The sequence below is a fragment of the Macaca nemestrina genome, chromosome 7 (genome assembly GCF_043159975.1).
Source record: "Macaca nemestrina isolate mMacNem1 chromosome 7, mMacNem.hap1, whole genome shotgun sequence".
NCBI lineage: Eukaryota > Metazoa > Chordata > Mammalia > Primates > Cercopithecidae > Macaca > Macaca nemestrina.
Window position 1 is genome coordinate 36985633 of NC_092131.1, and position 18879 is coordinate 37004511.

The following is an 18879-nucleotide window of genomic DNA, read 5'->3' on the forward strand; positions in this document are numbered from 1 at the left end:
TCACATAACTTGTTAGAAAACATATTCCTGGAGGGCTGCACTTTATCCTAAACTAATAATGGTACAAATAAATCTTTTTTTACACTTCTATGTCAAAACTACCAGTTGGAGTAAGGGTAGCAACTATTTTGTAACACTGCAAAAGAAAAGGCAGAAGTTTAGGTCTAAAACTATCAGCTATTACTAGCACCACTGACATGCAATCTTAATTGTTAACATTTCTACTATGAATGACTGAAAAATAGTTGGTCTTCGTCTTTCCTTCTTCTGTATCACTTAATTGGCACTTGGCACATTCTGCTTATACTGCTAGTTACCTTCCTATGTGTCTCTCCAACTAAAATGTAAAGTCTAAGAGTATGATTACATAATTCTTATATATCTCTATATTCTAGAAAAACCCAGATGACTGTTTTGTATAAAGTACAAAAAAATATATTTGGTGGATTCATTTCTGAGCACCACAAAGGGGCCCCTATGAATTCCTCATCATGAATTCTTAGTTATTACTATGACCTTATTTTATTACAGATTTTTAAATTTTGTATTAAAAAAATAAATTTAAGAATACACTAAAGCGTTTTTCCCCTTCCCCGAAATGCATTGATGATTTCATTCCATTCCAGCCCATTAACTAGAATTAAAAAGATACACATTTAGGATAAATGCAGAACTCTTAATATTTGAATTATAAATATTTTAAATATTTGTCTTTTTTAGGCCTAACTGGGAAGAATTAGCAAAGGCCAACAAAACCTACCTATAAAGCAAACAATTTTTTCAAATAAAACTTTAAAAAATAATTCTGAAACAGTATATTTTTATAAGCATTATAAAATAAATTCAAATTCTCTTTGTAAGAAAACTGATAATTCACTCCCAATCCTTGGGGACATATATTTTACCAAGTTGCCTTTTGGATGGTCACTTACTTATTCATTAAAGTTTAAAATAAATTAGTATATTTACTAGTATTTACATATCACTTGCAATGAAAGTGTTGCCATATCTATTCCATTTCTTTTTGACAATTTTTCCAAATTTTAAATGACCATATCATCCTATATTTATTTAAAGATGAGATTACTATTCTGTAACTCACACTGACAAATAACACAATATTCTTTACCTGAATTTTTTTACAGTTACAAAAGATGAATAAATTGGTGTTTCTCCCTAATTCCCCATAGATAAATGTTATTGTACTTTACCCATGATGAAGTCAGCTTATTTAAGATATATGTAACCTTGGTACTAGGAATATCCTAGAACCTCAACAAAAACTACAAGCTGATTACTAGACAACTACTTTTCAAAAACTATAATGTGAACCCTTGAAAAATAAGTAGTAGGGGCTGGGTGCGGTGGCTCATGTCTGTAATCCCAGCACTTTGGGAGGCCAGGGCGAGGGGTGGATCACGAGGTCAGGAGCTCAAGACCAGCCTGGCCAGCATGGTGAAACCCCGTCTCTGCTAAAAATACAAAAAATTATCTGGGCATGGTGGCAGGCACCTGTAATCCCAGCTACTCAGGAGGCTGTGGCAGGAGAATGGCTTGAACCCAGGAGGCAGAGGTTGCAGTGAGTCAAGATTGTGCCACTGCACTCTGGCCTAGAGGACTGAGCAAGACTCCGTCTCAAAAAAAAAAAAAAAGGTAGTACACAACATCCTCATTTGAATGGTAATGTATTTCAAACCCTAGAAAAACACAGGAAAATTGTAGGTGACTGGTTGGAGTTAGAACACAGCTCTTTAATATTCCACCTGATAGAGGACAAAAAACTAATTTGTCTGCATATGTTGCTAAGTGGTATCCAGCAGGCTCATTAGTGGCAAAGAATGAAATAATTTTTAAAAACTGAAAAGCAAAAGTTAAAAAAAAAGTTTAAGATATATAAACATGGAGTAAGAAAGCAAAAAAGTTGCCTTTGGCAAGTATTATTCAAGGGGCAAAAAGAAGAGGTTAGAAACAAAATAGAAAAAGTAAACTAAAATGCTGAGCTCTTTCTGCATGTTGAGATTATGCCCCAAATCCATCAGCAGAAAGAAAAGTTACTTCAGGCACGAAAAGGCAAGGTAGAGAGGAAAAAGAACAGGAACGCTCACAAAAAGCAAAGGGCTCAGAAAAGGTTTCTAGAACAAGCGTTTCTTTTAAATTGATTGTCTTCTCATTTTTATATTTTAAATATTGGTTTAATTAATCCACATTACTTTTTATAGAATTTTGACTTATTGAAGAATTAATTAGGAACATGATCTATGAAAGACGAAGTTTTGTTTTGTTTTGTTTTGTTTTTGAGATGGAGTCTCCCTCTGTCACCCAGGCCGGAGTACAGTGGCATGATCTTGGCTCATTGCAACCTCCAATTCCTGGGTTCAGGCAATTCTCCTGTATCAGCCTCCCTGAGTAGCTGGGACTACAGGCGCGCACCACCACACCCAGCTAATTTTTTTTTTTTTTTGGGGGGGTAGAGACAAGGTTTCACTATGTTGGCTGGTCTCAAACTCTTGACCTCAGGTGATCTGCCCGCCTCCGCCTCCCAAAGTTCTGGGATTAGCGTAAGCCAGAGCGCCCAGACTTTTTATTTTTATTTTTTAATTTAAAGGAGCTTTAATTGAGTAATGAACAATTTGTGAACTGGGCAGCCCCCAGAATCACAGCACATTCAGAGATATTCCAGGGGTGCCTCATTAAACACAAAGTTCTTGACTGTAATGTAAAATCTAGGAAAACAAGCAAGTCTTAAATCTCAGGGGAGTATGAAATAAAATATTTTAAAGAAACCAGGATTTTGCTTGTTTCAAGAACAAGGTTTTAACAAGAGGAGTTTATCTCTTCCAACCTACCATGTACTTAACAGCAGTTATTTCATTAAATGCTCTTCCTTTTGAATTTGAAATTAAAATGTAGCTGGAAAATAATTTGTAAAATGGTACTTTTGGGACACAGAGGCTAATAAAAGTATTTTGTATAATATATGCACTGCTTAAGTAAGCATATGTAAAGTATTTATATCCATTTTTGGGGCAGAACACAGTGGCTCACGCCTGTAATTCCAGCACTTTGCGAGGCCAAGGCAGGTGGATTACTTGAGGTCAGGAGTTCAAGACCAGCCTGGCCAACATGGCAAAACCCTGTCTCTACAATAATACAAAAATTAGCCAGGCATGGTGGTATGCGCCTGTAATCCCAGCTACTTGGGAGGCTGAGCCAAGAGAATCACTTGAACTTGGATGGCGGTGGTTGCAGTGAGCCAAGATCATGCCACTGCACTCCTACCTGGGCAATAGAACGTCCCCCGCCCCCCCAAAAAAAGTATTTATATCTGTTTTTGTATTCTTAAAATAAATTAAAGCCCAAGTCTTTTGGATAGATTTTTATATTTCTAATTCAGGGCATGGATTCATCAGATTTGATGGAATTAAGAATAAAGTAGTTACTAGAATTTTAATGAAAAATTATCCATAATGTTACGAATGGATGTTTTCTTAGGACTACTGGAAAAAGTTATGATGTTTTTGTTTACTATACTACGGAGCTTGAAAAATTTAATAAAGATATACATATAAATATATATCTCTCTCCAACTGACCACACTTCACATAAATTATATATGTTAGTTCTGTCATTTACCAGATCCTGGTGATTATAAAAGGCACCAAGTTTAGGCAATATAAAATAAAATATATCATATTTTAGTGAAATAAAACAAACTGGCTTATCAAGTTTAAGTGAATTATTTGTTATTCCTCAACAAGCTCACCACTCAGTTTGTATTTGTTCATATTATATTAAATAATGTCAAAATATTGGGGAAAATGTTGCATTATTATTAATTTGAAGTGAGAGGAAAAAAAAGGAAAGCTGACTAAGACCTACTATATACATCCTATAACTGCCCTCAAGTGATTCTGCAACTTAAAATTGACTAAACCAATCTGATCATTGTGCAACATAAAGCATGCATAATGCAACAGGCTCATGGTCACATGCAGAAAAAGCCGAAAAGGGCTTAAAAGTATAGGAAAGAAACAGAAAGGAAAAGAAAAACAAAGCTCTTCAAATGCTTTCTTGGGACTGGCGGAACAGATTAGAAGGGCTGTTACATGCATGCTATACTTGGTGGAATTGAAAATACCATACCTTAGGGGTGATCCGATGAGCAATGTAGGAGGGGTAGGGTTACTCCCTGCATTGTGCCGGCGCCGTACTGCCTGGCGCCTAAATGTGCTGCGTTCGCGGCGAAATGACACTGCCTCCTCGCTGGCTTGTGCTGCTGCATCAAGACAGACTTAGGTCAAACAGGAGCCTAGGTCAAAGATGTAAATAGCAGCTGAGCCTGGCTTTCCCTTGACTTCCCACCCTCATGGGTAAAGTGAACTTGTCTAATTAATCCAAACTGTTTTCACATGTATACTGTCAATCTGTCCTATCAGGCAATACACAAAAAGTATCTGTCATTTATTTAAAGATAATTGTTTCTTTAAAAATAATGTTTTTGACTTATTATCTAGCCTTGCCATCTTCTCTTCAACCTCAATTTCCTATTTTTAAGATCTCTGTTGTTTTAAATCTTTTCCTGAAAGTTTCATTTATTTTGGTCCCATATTCCTCTACCGCCCCGTTAATTAAGTCAACCTTAAAAGCACAGTATTGATTAGTTTCCACTAATGGGAATAGGGCATTAGTTTCTTACATTCATGAGTATTGTAAAAACAGCAAAGACAGTACATTTCACTGCTGATGACAAAGAGTAAGGCAGTAAGTTTATCTCACAGTACCCTGTGCCATAATTTTGGCAGCATTAAATGAAACCTCTGGTTGTGAAGTTGCAAAACCAGTGTGTTAATTCAACAGAGCATGAATATATTTTACTATGAAGGTACTTCATTACCATCAAACTTTATTCAACGCCATGCCCCTGGCTCTGGTCCACTCAACTTTAGGAAGCAAATATCAGCAAATTGGCAAGCACAGGAACTCATAGCTTAATCTAACAAGCTTGTACTTTATTGTTTGTACCTTTTTAGTTTGTACTAAAGCCAAGCATACAACATGAGAACATCACAACAATGGCTTAGAAGAACTACACAGATCTTACAAAACCACACCGATCGACTGATTTAGGTTTCTAAAGCAAAATGTAAAATGATTTTCACCCATTTAAATATAAAACAAAACAACTGTGTGATCTAAATAATTTGGGAATCATTTTGCTTTTGAGAAAGGGCATTTTGATGCTAAATATGAACAAAAACACAAGTTAGCACAGAAACATTCTTTTCAAACATGAAATTTCCTTTAAATTCCTTTACTTGTGGGGTAAAAGTCCATGTATACAAAAATTATATATGGTCTATTAGAACAAAAGATGCTGATTAAATCCGGTCATCTACAACTGTGGCTATTTAAACTTAAATTAAAATTAAAAATTCAGTTCTTGAGATTCATGAATCATACTTCAAGTGCTCAGTTGCTACATGTAGCTAGTTGTTACCATTACTGGACAGTGCAGATAGAACATTTCCATCATCACACAAAGTTGTTTTGAACAGTACTTATCTAGATAGATAAGGTTGCCTTTTTGTTACCACAGCTACAAGGCACATTACATACTTTGCCAATTCCTGACAACCATGACTTCAATGAAATGAAAATGCAATCAGCATTGCCACAAAGGAGAAAACATGTATTAGGGTAGGGCAATCAATGGATGAAGGACGAAACAAAGCAGAGAAGAAAACAAGCCAATTGAGGGAAGAAATGAAAACTGAGATGAGCAATTGGTATACTTGCTAACAGTTCTTAGACATCAGTAAGGTTTAACTCAGGTTATGGAATTTAAATCACTATTTAAAAACTCAATTCAAGAATTATTTTGTGGAATATTATATTAAAGATTTCTCTTCTACAGTTGTTACAAACTATTATGCTATTATTTATAAAGCATTATTTGTAACAAACTACTACGCTCAATTTACAAGTCAATCCAACTACATCAAGAGACTTTCAAACATTTTTTCTAGTTGTAGATACTGTTTCAACCAAAATAGCAGAGTAAAATTTACCCAGACATAATTTATAGAAGATAATTTAATCCATAAAATGTACCAAAATTATTCAGAAGGATTTGGGGAAAAAAGCAGTATGTAATCACTGAATATTGAGTATAGGAAGAAGAGAAATAGGAGATGGTTTTCTTTACTATCTTCCTTCTACTGAAGACTTCATGGTGTTAATCTTAAGTAAAAGCTAATTATTCCATAGTACTGGAGTGAAAAGACAAACTACAGTGTCCACTTTTAATCAAAATGTTTCTTGGTTTCTTCAGAAAACAATTTTTTTTTTTTACTAGTAATACACCATTTATATTGTTATCTGCAAAATAGCTGCATATTATATCACTTACTTTCTTAACAGTCTTGGAAACACATTAAGATGAAAGTTTAGGCATCCAGTGAACAATGTTAAAGTGGAATTATGATTACTGTCTATGTTGTCTCTTATAATATTCAGGGGGTAAACACCTACTGTTCCAAGAATTTTCAAAATGTTTACTATGGCAACTGCTTTAACAGTATCACACATTCAAGGGAAAATGCCACACTACAATTTATGGTCACAGTATGTAAGATTAAGCCATGTCCCTGGGAATGTGCTACTTACAGAACAGCTCTATTTGGAATACAGTAGAGTAGGGGTCCAGTTCTATTCCAGCCAAAGGAGGAAAAATGTGTCTTTAAAGCTTAAAATAATTTGCTGTAAGCACAGTCACATATGTTATAGCCATACTTGATAAAAATTCACTTCCAGAATCCAATTGTAATAAACTCTTTTTGAATCATTTAACTTTATAGAAGAAAAATAGTAAACCAAAAAAAAACAGAAACAAAAAATCTAATCTTTTAACTAGGGAATCAGAGAGAAGGGAGAAAATATTTTAAAAACTGTTTTTGGAGTTGACATTTTGACGCTGCTTAAAACCCAGTATCTCTGGCAAAGAAGAATGAAATTAATTCAATAGTAAGAGCATAAAATGCAGAGAGTGAAAAATTAGCACTCTAGGACAACTAAACTTTATGCATGTGTAGGTAAAAAAGAAAAAACATTCAAGCAATTCAAAAACCGTGAATGACAAGTCATATAAAATACTTCCAAGGGTATATATCCAGAGAGTCATATATTTTTAAATGTATTTTTTCAAACTTACACGTCTCGACTTTCTATTCATTTATTTGTGTTAAAAAGACTGACTTCACGATCATAATAAGTTTAAGAGGCACCTTCAGGCCAGGCGCAGTGGCTCACACCTATAATCCCAGCACTTCGGGAGGCCAAGGTGGGTGGATTCCCTGATGTCAGGAGTTCGAGACCAGCCTGGCCAACAGGGCAAAGCCCTGTCTCTACTAAAAATATAAAAATTAGCAGGTGTGGTGGCAGGTGCCTGTAATCCCAGCTACTCGGGAGGCTGAGGCAGGAGAATCATTTGAACCCAGGAGGCAGAAGTTGCAGTGAGCCAAGATCGTGCCACTGCACTCCAGCCTGGGTGACAAGAGTGAAACTCCATCTAAAATAAAATAAAATAAAATAATCAAAACAAAATAAAATAAAAATAAGAGGACACTTCAGGTAATTTAGCTTTTTACTTTAGTTATACTGACGCAATCACTCAATTAAGTTTAAGCATTTACTAAATGCCTAAGTTCAATTCATGGACAAACCAAAAATATTCTCTGACATTTTAGACAGCTGTGATCTGGTCCGTTCCTGAAGATAACAAAGAAAGTTTAATCCATAATACACACCTCCTACCTCAGGAGTTACTTCACATTTATCTCAATGAGATAAGGAAAATGCTACACATTCTAAAATGAATTATTTTAGTGCAACTATTTATTTTTTACGGTAGTATTACAATTACTATCAGTTGGTTTTACTCTGTGGATGAAAGCAGAGAAAGCATTAAAGGCACTAATATACTTCTAGAATGGCTGGGATGCCCAAAGAGCAAAATTTAATGAGGTAGGAGGTAATGGCTATCCGAAGTCTATCTCAAAAATTGGAAGCTGTGAATATAAATATATACAGATAAAGATGCTATTTAAAAATGATGTCAATCATATACCTGATTAATTTATAAAAGAATTTGTATGTAATAAGTTACTTTCTAGTTGTCACGTACTGCTATGCTGGCATCTTGCAATAGCTCAATTTCAATTAAATTGATAAAAATTTAGACAGAGGAAATTGCTCAGATGTTCTTTTCAGTGAGAAATGTTTATTGTGGGGGGAAAAAGGAGTAAATCTGGAAAGATCATGTAAATAAAAATATGCATTTAGTACTTCAAAAAGATCAGGAAAAATGCTATTAGGAAATTAAATTCTTAAGAAAGATGACAAAAGTATGAAACGAACAAGTATATATACATCTTGGAAAAATAAAAGACATCTGCAAACATTCTGAAATACATTGTAATGTTCAGGACAAAAATGATTTTACCTAACAACAAAATTACTATATAAAGACATAAACATTCAAGTAATTTTGCAAAAACATTCTAAAAGGAATGTTTTATTAGTCTAAGCATGAAATCCACTTTATCTAAATAGTTTTTCCCTTTCATAGTTTGTCAGCCAAGAATGATGCTACCATCAACATGCAAAGATTTTCTTCCAATGAAACAACAAATGCTTTTCAAGCTCATTCTTGTTGGAAATAACAAAAAATAAATAAGTAAATAAATAAATGTTTTTAAGTGTCATTTTCTGGGAAGCCAAAGAACACTGCTCAATTTCTAAGCATCAATTCTGTATTAAAATAATTTCCATCTTTGAAAACATTTTAAAGGACTGGCCTACTTTTTGACAAGCCAAGGAACTGGAGCAAACAATAACAAAATTATTAGCTATGGCCAGGCACAGTGTAATCCCAGCACTTTGGGAGGCCGAGGTAGGTGGATCATAAGGTCGGGAGTTCAAGAACAGCCTGGCCAATATGGTGAAACGCCATCTCTACTAAAAATACAAAAATTAACCGGGTGTAGTGGCGGGCACTGGTAGTCCCAGCTATTTGGGAGGCTGAGGCAGGAGAATCGCTTGAACCCGGGAGCTGGAGGTTGCAGTGAGCCGAGATCACGCCACTGTACTCCAGCCTGGGCAACAGAGCAAGACTCCATCTCAAGGAAAAATAAAAAATTATTAGCTAAGCTTTGAGTTAAAGAGAATTTGCATATCCTTACTGATATTTTCCACAAGTCCACCAGCCAAACAAATATAACTTAAGTATTACTTACTTTTATAGGTGATTTCTAATCCTTTTTAACCCTTTGTGAATGGGATGAAAGATATCAACCCTTCAGATACAATTTTGCATCTACTTTCAGAAGAGTCCCTTACTAAAGGGTCAGTTGTGATAAACACATATATTTGAAGTGACATTTTTGAGAGGTAACACATCCTTATATATGAAAGACATCACTGTCTTTGTTTATATAATGAACCTACAATAAAGCATTTTCACATTTCTACACTCATTAGGTTAAGCTCATTGGAGTCTGATAGTTAACTGTGAGACAGGTCTGGACAGTTATTATTCCCGTTTTACAGTTGAGGAAATTGAGGCACAGATTTTTTTTTTTTTTTTTTTTTTGAGACGGAGTCTCACTCTGTTGCCCAGGCTGGAGTGCAGTGGCCAGATCTCAGCTCACTGCAAGCTCTGCCTCCCGGGTTTACGCCATTCTCCTGCTTCAGCCTCCTGAGTAGCTGGGACTACAGGCGCCCGCCACCACGCCCGGCTAGTTTTTTGTATTTTTTAGTAGAGACGGGGTTTCACCGGGTTAGCCAGGATGGTCTCGATCTCCTGACCTTGTGATCCGCCCGTCTCAGCCTCCCAAAGTGCTGGGATTACAGGCTTGAGCCACCGCGCCCGGCCAGCACAGATTTAATGACCTGCCAGAATATTAAGACAGTAATTAGAGGTAGTATGAAAATGTAACCATTTGATGCCCAGAACCTCACTGCTGAGAGAAAGAAAAACACTGTAATGTTTGTTCCTACTTGACAAAATCAGGCATGGGCTGGTTTTGGGAATTCTATATACAAACATGTATTTGCTTCACCAATAAACACCTCTTTTCTTGATATTGTTGTAAAGGAAGATAATTTTGCCAAACCTATTTTGCTGTATTTCATGAGCCGCCTTCTATGCGGTTTTATATATGTCTAAGCTTTTTTCACAGTAAAGAACATCTTTCCTTAATGAAATCAAGGTCAGCCACATATACAATGAGTATAGCATTATACTTTAATACAGTATTAAGTTATGCTATTATGATGTCCTTGAACACTATTAAAATTAAAACGAAATCTGCCCCTGCATTTAATGACCACGCACTGCTGGGTTTCCTGCTTTGGCTTGTAGAGCTATTACAGCTCCTCTTTCAGGGTTAGCTGTGTATTTCTTCTGCTGTCATTACTTCAGCTTCTATAAGTACCCATCCCTTCTACTAATTTGCTGCTTCTAACTTTCCATGTGGACTCGGAAATCAGAAAATTAAGTTTATTAGACTTGAGAGTCCTTCTATTTAGTAAATTACAAAAACTATAATTTGCATTTTCTTGTCTGTTTACTGGTCTTTATCTTCTATCTAATGCTCAATGATATTTGGGTACAAAATAACACACCTTCAATTTATGTGTATAGCACAAACCCTCATAAATTTTTTATTGAAAAGATCTGACTTTTCTTTAAATAATTGTTTCTTTAAAGATTATCTTTGGTTCCCAACACAATATTATATTAGGATCCTATTTCATGCTTACAGAATAGTGACTCAAACATTATATTTAAAATAAATTTCACAGAGAAATAGAGGTTAAACAATTCAGAAAAAAGCACAAAGAATAATAAGTAAACACAAACCTCTCCACTCGGGCTATTCTTTGTAATCCATTAAGTGATACAGAAAATATGCTATAATAACAGTATTGAATCACACAGGAAATAAGTTTAAATGGCTCAAAAGAAAAGGACTTCATTAAAAGTAATACAGGGTAGAAAACACAGGACATTTTTCTGCCATATAGCTTGTATGTAGTTTTCATTTCTTAAAATATTAGCCATAAATTAAAGATATGACTTATAATTTAAAAAGAAAAATTAAGTACAAAACAAGAGATCAACAGAAAATGACTTAGTTTGAACTTAAAACATATTTCCTGTCTCAGTAATCACAAACCATTATTGATGAAATTCAGTTATAACCAAAGAACTTGATTAATGATGACAGGGCATATGAAAACAATCACTTGTTATGTGACTAAAAAAGATAAGTTATATGACATACTACTGCCAAAATAACGTTAAAATCCCTGTCACTTAATTGATGTTAATAAAAAATGTTTTTCCTATTAGCATTATGTAAGATACTAGGGAATCAGATATTTTTTATTTTTACTAATGAGTTTCACAATGGCACACTTAGACTATCTCTAGTTTACTTCTACATTTAATCATTTTCTTCTACTTTAATTTTATACCACTGAATTAATAAGGTTAAAGGACAGGCTACATTGTGTAGCATAACTAACTGGCCTTGAATAGTCACAGCAGCACTAGTAAGCATTTACTGCGTGCCAGGCACTGTTATAAGCATTTTCGTGTATTAACTGCCTAGTCCTCACAACAACCCTATGAGATAGATACTATAATCATCTCGTTCTAAGATGAGGAAGCTGAGGTTTATAAGTAGATTTCCTAGAGTCACAACAGTGGAGCCCACATATTAACAAAAGTATTTGACTCCATGTCACTAAACTAGATTACCTCCTATTTTAGAGTACTTTATTTTAATACTTTAAAGTATATTTCCTGAATTCCATCTCTCCACACTACCACCACCACCTACCTTAAAATAAAACGAAAAGAAATTGGTTATCCACACCTTCATATTCTTCAGGACAAAATCTATCTATGGCTTATGCCTAGGTATATGAATGGCCAAGCAGTAACATGATTGGTTGACAGGTTTCAGTAATACAGTATGTAAGGGAGGACAGCCCAGAAACATTTCTTCTAAATTGTCAGACAGTGCTATAACAGGTAATGTTAACATAAACAAATATCTTTAAACAGTATTTGAGAGTCTCTGTAATTTTTAAATAATGAGAACCAAAACAAATCCCCTCCCACCACCTCCAAACTTTCAAAAAGCCCAAATAAACTCCCAACAAAACCCCTATATTTAGTTATGATAAAAACCAATTAAAAAACTCCCAACACATTTAAGTGCTTTAGTTTTGCTCTTATTTGTATTCTAAACCCAGTGAAGCACAAATAAAAATAGCCTGTGCAATGCCTTCCCTAGGCAAAAAAAAAGTTTTTAAACAGCACACAGACTATTACATTTCTTCCACCAAAGAAGATATTTTTATTTCATTATTTCTTATTAACATTTAATGGAGTTATTTTAATAAATAAAAAGAAATGAGTACAAACAAAAGAAAACAAAAGCTAGAGCCTGGAAAAACGAGGGCTAATACAGCTTAAAGAACAGCACTGAGAAGCAAATAACACCTTTCAAGTAACTTTTCCTAAAAAACAGTACCCATGAAAAGGAAATGACATTTCAAATATAAAGGTATGAATTTACTACATACTTTTGTACATATTTTTTCAGTATTTACTTTTCAGCAATATTCAGAACAGTAATATTTTTCTACCATAGCATGTTCACTTAAAATTCATTTTGATAACTTTAAAAATAAAGCTATATTTTAAAATCCAGTGGTTTCCTGCATACTGTGAACATACCTGATATAATTTGTGTGAGAAATCACTACAAGCATTTCAGGTTGTTTACAAAAAAAGAGAACTATATCCAGGTCAAACACTCGAGAGAATTTAATTACTCTATTGTCACCAAATGGTTATAACCACTTCAGATATAGTTAGTTCTCAATATTTAGGTTTGATAAACTACATTTTTCTTCAGGTACTAGATAATTTCTTTATGTTCCCATTAGAAATAATCTGGCTAGAAACTTCACCCAAAAAAATCTAGGAAAATGTTTACCACAACATGGACTTTTAAAATACTTTGGGTGATATTAACATCTTTGAGAAAAAGCATATATTCATATGTTTCAGAATGTTTGTACAAACAAAATCCAGCTTAACTTTTAATAAGTGACTGAACATTACTATATCAAACAGACTATAAACTTTAAAGACAGAAGCATAAATAAAGAGAATGGGGGTAGAGGCTAAAAAAACTAAGGTACTAACAACAAAAGACCTGATTTTTCTGATTCTATTCAAGAAGCAGATTCCATAAAAACCAGAACCAAATAAACAAACTATCTTGGACAGAAGAAAACAGCAAAATAACAACTCTGAAATAAAGAGGTCAACACACACACTGACAGAATATAAAATCACCTATCCAAATTTGCACAATTCTCCAAAAACCTGAAATAAATAAGCTATTACTTTAACCAGAACACCATCACTGTTATTATGGAGGCATCTTACATCAATTAATGGATACCAAATGCCAATATAAACTACACATCTGAATTTAATAAACTTTAAGAATAACGTGTGAAATTATAGAAAAAAAATAGTATTTTCCTAACACCTGAACCTTGAGTAAGCAAGAAATAAAACCAAAGATACAGACTTAAAAAAAGAACCACAATTCTCAATGTACATAATCAGATTTAAAGCAATATTTGGAAAACTCTTATATAACAGGCTGAGTGATCTAACTTTGAAAGTTCAGTGTCATATACTGTATAAGAGATGACTGAAACTGGTTTGGTGCCCTTAAATAACTACATATTTTATTGTTGCTATTGTTATAAAAAGGAAGAGGGCTAATTTTTATTATTCCCAGCAAAATATTAACAGGTGGCAACTGGCTTAGAAACTGGTGTTCTTGACACCATCAAGAACAAATTGACATATTCAAGTATTGCAACCAAAAAAATACGTTCTTGGGGTTCATACCAAAACCTTTTCTAAGATAACCACCTACTTCTCTATTCAAGAAAGCTTATTTTAATAACACAGTGGAAGGGGTAATATTAACAGAAGCATATTTTAGTAAGTACTACTCTAATTAATAGTATGAAAAAGCAGTGACTCTTACAGAAATCTCTTCTTACAGTTCACTTACCTCCACTGACTGCATCTTGCTCTTCCCCTTCAGGAAATGCAACCTGGTTTGGCAAGCTATTCCTAGATCGAGTGACTGTCTCTAACTGGGAAGCCCGTCCTAATAAAGATAGCTCATCTAGCACCTCTCCCTCTTTGGCCTCAAGATCTGATTTTGAAGTGGTTAAGGGCTTTATACTTTCAGGTGCCATTAACCTGTTTGAGTCATTCAAACATGCTACTGTGCCACTGTCCAGGCTCAACACTCGGGCACGAGTCTTGGCACTATTTGTGCTAGAAGTCCGTCGTGTTGCACGCTTTTTGCTGGTTCCTTCAGGAACCAAATGAGCTTTGTGTGTGTGTTCAGAGTCTGTGCCCCTTTCTTTATGAGTGTGTTTGGTCTTTAAAGCACTGTATCTGCCCTCAGGAGACTGACAGGAATGAGAAGTAGTGCTAGATGAGCTATCACTGCTGAACTGGTGAGCAGACTGAACACTTGATGCTCTACTCAAGTCACTTTGATCACTAGAGTCTTCGTCATGACAAAATATAGCACTGTGTGGCTTGGTGCCAGAAACTCCTCGAAAGCAAACATAGTCCCTATGCCGGCTTGAATCAAAACTGCTAGCCCGTTTTTTTCCTGTCCGTCTCCTGCCTGACTTGTGGGCAGAAGCTGTCCGATGGATTACGCTAGAAGATTTAGGTCGAACATCCCCTTCCTTTTGCTTTCCACCAACATCTTTACACACTTTGGAATCCACAGAAACAGCTGACTTATCACTCTTCTCTTCTTTGTTTTCCGGAGTGTTCCCAGGTGGTCTGTCCCCTTGGGAAGTAAATTCATTTGCATGGGGATTTTTATTGGCTTCTTCAGATGCAGAGGGGCTGAGACCTCTCTGGTTGTGCACCTCTTCAGAGGGGGTGGGGTCCTTGGCCTCATGAACCTCACTGTTGGTACTCGCTTCCATGGCAATCTTTTCACTGCTAGTCCTTTTGTCACTGGCACAGCTATTCTTCTCCTCTGGGCCTGCACAGCACTCCTTTTTCCTCCCACTTTTTGTTCCTGCTTTAGGAGACTCCTCATGCTCTGACAAGACGCTCTCTACGTGAGTTGAGCTGGTCTGCTCACTTTTATAGCTGCTGACAGTACTGTTAGTGTCCCGGTCCATTCCACTACAGTAGCTTTCTGTTGACCCACTACTCCGTGTGCTCAGGCTCCTCAAGCTGTCCATGCTTTTTTCTGCTTTCAAAGGTTTGCTCTTCCCACTTTTTGTGGGTGGCTGAGAAGTATTGATTTTCAAGTCACCAGCAAGCTGAAATTCCCCAGATAAACCAGAATTTTCCACCAAGGATTCTTTGGATCCAGAAAGAGGCTTGGAAGATTCTAACTCACTAACTGGATCTAACCCACGTCTTTGCTGATAAAGGGGAAAATCATTCATTGAAGTGTCTGGAAAAGCTACAGCAGAGCTAGAAGTCCGTGGTACACCTCGCGGCCGGTGGTCTTTTCTATAAGAGTGTGAGTGTAAAGGTACAAGAGAAGCTACTTCTGTGTCACAGGCACTGGACAGAGACTGATCAACATGGTGGTGGTGCTGGTTATGACTTGGCAGGCTCACTTTGTCACTGAAGTCCCTTGGCAAGTCCTGTCCACAAGAGGATAAGGAAGGCTGAATAGAGATGAAGGAGTCATTGGAGACAAGACGAAAGAGCTTCCGATCAGTTGCCAAATCTGTTTCAAACACATGTTTGGAAATGTTAAAATAAATGTATGATCTGCTTTTCTACTGTTTCACAATGGAAAGAATTCACTGCATACAGTAAATCAAGTATAAACAATTTCTCAAGTAGTTCACCAAAGAGCTGCTTTCTGTTTCACAGCTGCACAAAGAAAGCATTCTACTCACGAACTGAACTGAACTGAACTTCCAAACTTTGAGTTCTTCAATTGGCCTCAGAAAGAGTTCTATAGACTATCAACAATAAAATAAGAGGCAACAAAGGATTATACTTAAAATAGGCCTGGATTTCTAGGCAAGCTCTGTCTACAACTTACTAACTTGGTAACTTTGGGTTACCCCCTGTAAATCTGTTTCCTTATTTGTAAAACGGGACATCAACTTCAGTGAGTCATAGGCAAGGAAATAACTGAGCTAATAACATATATTGCTTGACACAATGCCGTCACAATTAAAGGTGGCTATCATTATTTTACCTAACACAATATTAAAATCCTTTCAAAAAGCTAACACAATTATTTTACAAATCAAGAAAACCTAGAGTAATCAGAAACAAACCAACAAAAATAGGCTGACCAATGCCCAAACAAGATATAATGATGTTAAGACATCCTCTTGCTGTTCAGAATGGTAAAAACAGCAATAATTACAGAGTAAAATATTGAATTTTTATCTTTCATTATTGGTATAGCAATTATAAAATACTTCATGAAAAAAATACTTATATTCTTGTATCTGTAAGATCACTGCTTTAACCCTCCATCCAGACCAGTGATTAGTGACTTATCATACATACTATATATATAAATGTAAATATAGATATAAATCAATACACCTACCTACCTACCTACATTGTAATTTATCTTGGAATATAGCTTGACAACCAAACTGCAAAATAGCTGATTTTTAAATATATGTTTTGCCAGACAAGGACATTTGAACCTGCTGTTAGTTCAATAAAAATAAAAATTATTGTCTTATTTGTCATAGATGGATAGACGAAGTAAAATAATAGATTCTATAGTAAATCTGAGTCTTCCCAGTAGAATCTCAATGACCAAAGTAGACATTTCTCCCTAAGATTAAAAGAAAGGAATGAGTTATTAAAAATGTTTATGTACTTTTTAAAAATCTAAATGTAGATTTTGCTATGATTAATTAATTAAAAACTCACGGATAGCCTCTGGAGTGTACCATAAAAATTGGAGTTTATAAATGTCCAATTATACTTTATCTTACGTTTTAAAGTTTTCAAGGTAAATAAAACCCATGTTCTCTATTATTTTCCCAACACAGCTGCTACAGTGGTTGGGTTCTTATATCTTCTAAATATCAAAATTTAAAAGCTAGCATTGTATTTTTTGTAGTATTAAATTATATAGAGATATAATTAAATAGAGATATAGTTATTTCTAAAAACTCTATATCTCTAATAAAGCAACTATCAGTTGGTGTGATATTCACATTTCAAGGATATGAATTTTACAGAAAACTTAGCGACTCTGAGCAAGTAGTTGAAAATCACTAAATCTAAGATAACAAAAGATTTTTTAAATGCTAATGATCAAAACCAACTTCCTTCTGAGGAATTGATAAAACAGAAATGTAAGTATTTCATTTTAAAAGACACAGCCAAACTTACTTTAATACATGCACTTTTTTCAATACTTCTAAACAAATATACCACAAAAGGTTAAATTTTGTCAGAAAAAATTTAGGTGGTTTCAGGAAATTTTCAAGTAAATACATTTTTTCTTACTGTTACCCATATGAAAAAAATTATATCAAAGTTAAGAGGCTCAAATCAACACAAAGAGATACCATTTTTCATCAAATCAAACTTTTTTTAAACAACTGTTATTAGTGGCATTTAGAATAAGAAAGGCATACTGCTCATGGTGGTACCAACTGGTGTAACCTTCTTAAAGCAATCTCGCAATATGGCCAAGGAACTTGAAAAGGTATTCTTAAATTGAAGGTAAGAAATCGTTGCTAAAGGATAGAGTCAAATATGCGTCCAAGGTTTTAGCACAAAGTTGTTCATGTCATGTTATTATAAAAGTTCTTAAAACAGAAAAGTATAACAATGTCCTATAAATAATGGTTGAAAATGTAGTCCACTAATAATTTCACACAGGCACAAAAAAAAATTTCAAAGATTATGTAATGAGAAAATAATTCAGTGAAAAAGGTAGCACTGGCCAGGTGCAATGGCTCATGCCTGTAATCCCAGTACTTTGGGAGGCCAAGGCAGATGGATCATGAGGTCAGGAGTTCGAGATCAGCCTGGCCAACGTGGTGAAACCCCGTCTCTACTAAAAATAGAAAAATTAGCCGGGTGTGGTGGTGGGTGCCTGTAATCCCAGCTACTTGAGAGGGTGAAGCAGGAGAATTGCTTGAACCCGGGAGGCGAAGGTTGCAGTGAGTTGAGATTTCACCACTGCACTCCAGCCTGGGCAACAGAGCAAGACTCAGTCTCAAAAAAAAAAAAAAAAAAAAAATCCAGTTCTGTAAGTTTAAATGAATGCTAATGGAATACGTGCATATATTTTTATAAATGTGAAAAGTGATATACCACAGTTAGCCATAAAAAGAAATAACATCCTGATACATGCTAGAATAAGGTAAGTGAAAGAAGCCAGACACATTAAAAAAACACATATAATTGTGTTTATATGAAATGTCCAGAATAGGCAAATTCATAGAAACAGAAAGTAAACTGGAGGTTGTCAGGGGCTGCTTGAAGAGGAAATGGGGAGTGTAATGGGTGCAGGTTTCTTTCTGCGTAATGCAAATGTTCTTGATTTAGATAGTGGTGATGGATGCATAATATTCTAAAAACCACTGAATTATATCAAAGCAAAAAAATATGAAAAAAAGTGATATGCAAAAAGAAGTTTCTCAGTGGCAGAGGTATAAATTTTTTCTTCATACTTAACTATATTTTCTAAAGTTAACATATATATTACTTTAATAAACAAAAAT

The 18879-nt window shown here is 35.0% G+C and overlaps 1 protein-coding gene across 9 annotated transcripts in view; it reads right to left on the minus strand.

Annotated features, from left to right (window-relative positions):
- LOC105494311 (pecanex 1) overlaps positions 1 to 18879 on the minus strand; it is a 209971-nt gene that overhangs the window by 129586 nt on the left and 61506 nt on the right. For 6 of the 9 annotated variants that reach the window (XM_071099946.1, XM_024796707.2, XM_011762634.3 and 3 more), the window contains 2 exons: positions 14178 to 15887; positions 4144 to 4276 (listed from right to left, as the gene is read on the minus strand). In XM_071099946.1, the coding sequence (XP_070956047.1) occupies positions 4144 to 4276; positions 14178 to 15887 (1843 nt within the window). The remainder of the gene's footprint in view (positions 1 to 4143; positions 4277 to 14177; positions 15888 to 18879) is intronic. The other 3 variants (XM_011762638.3, XM_011762637.3, XM_011762633.3) reach the window with 2 other exon arrangements.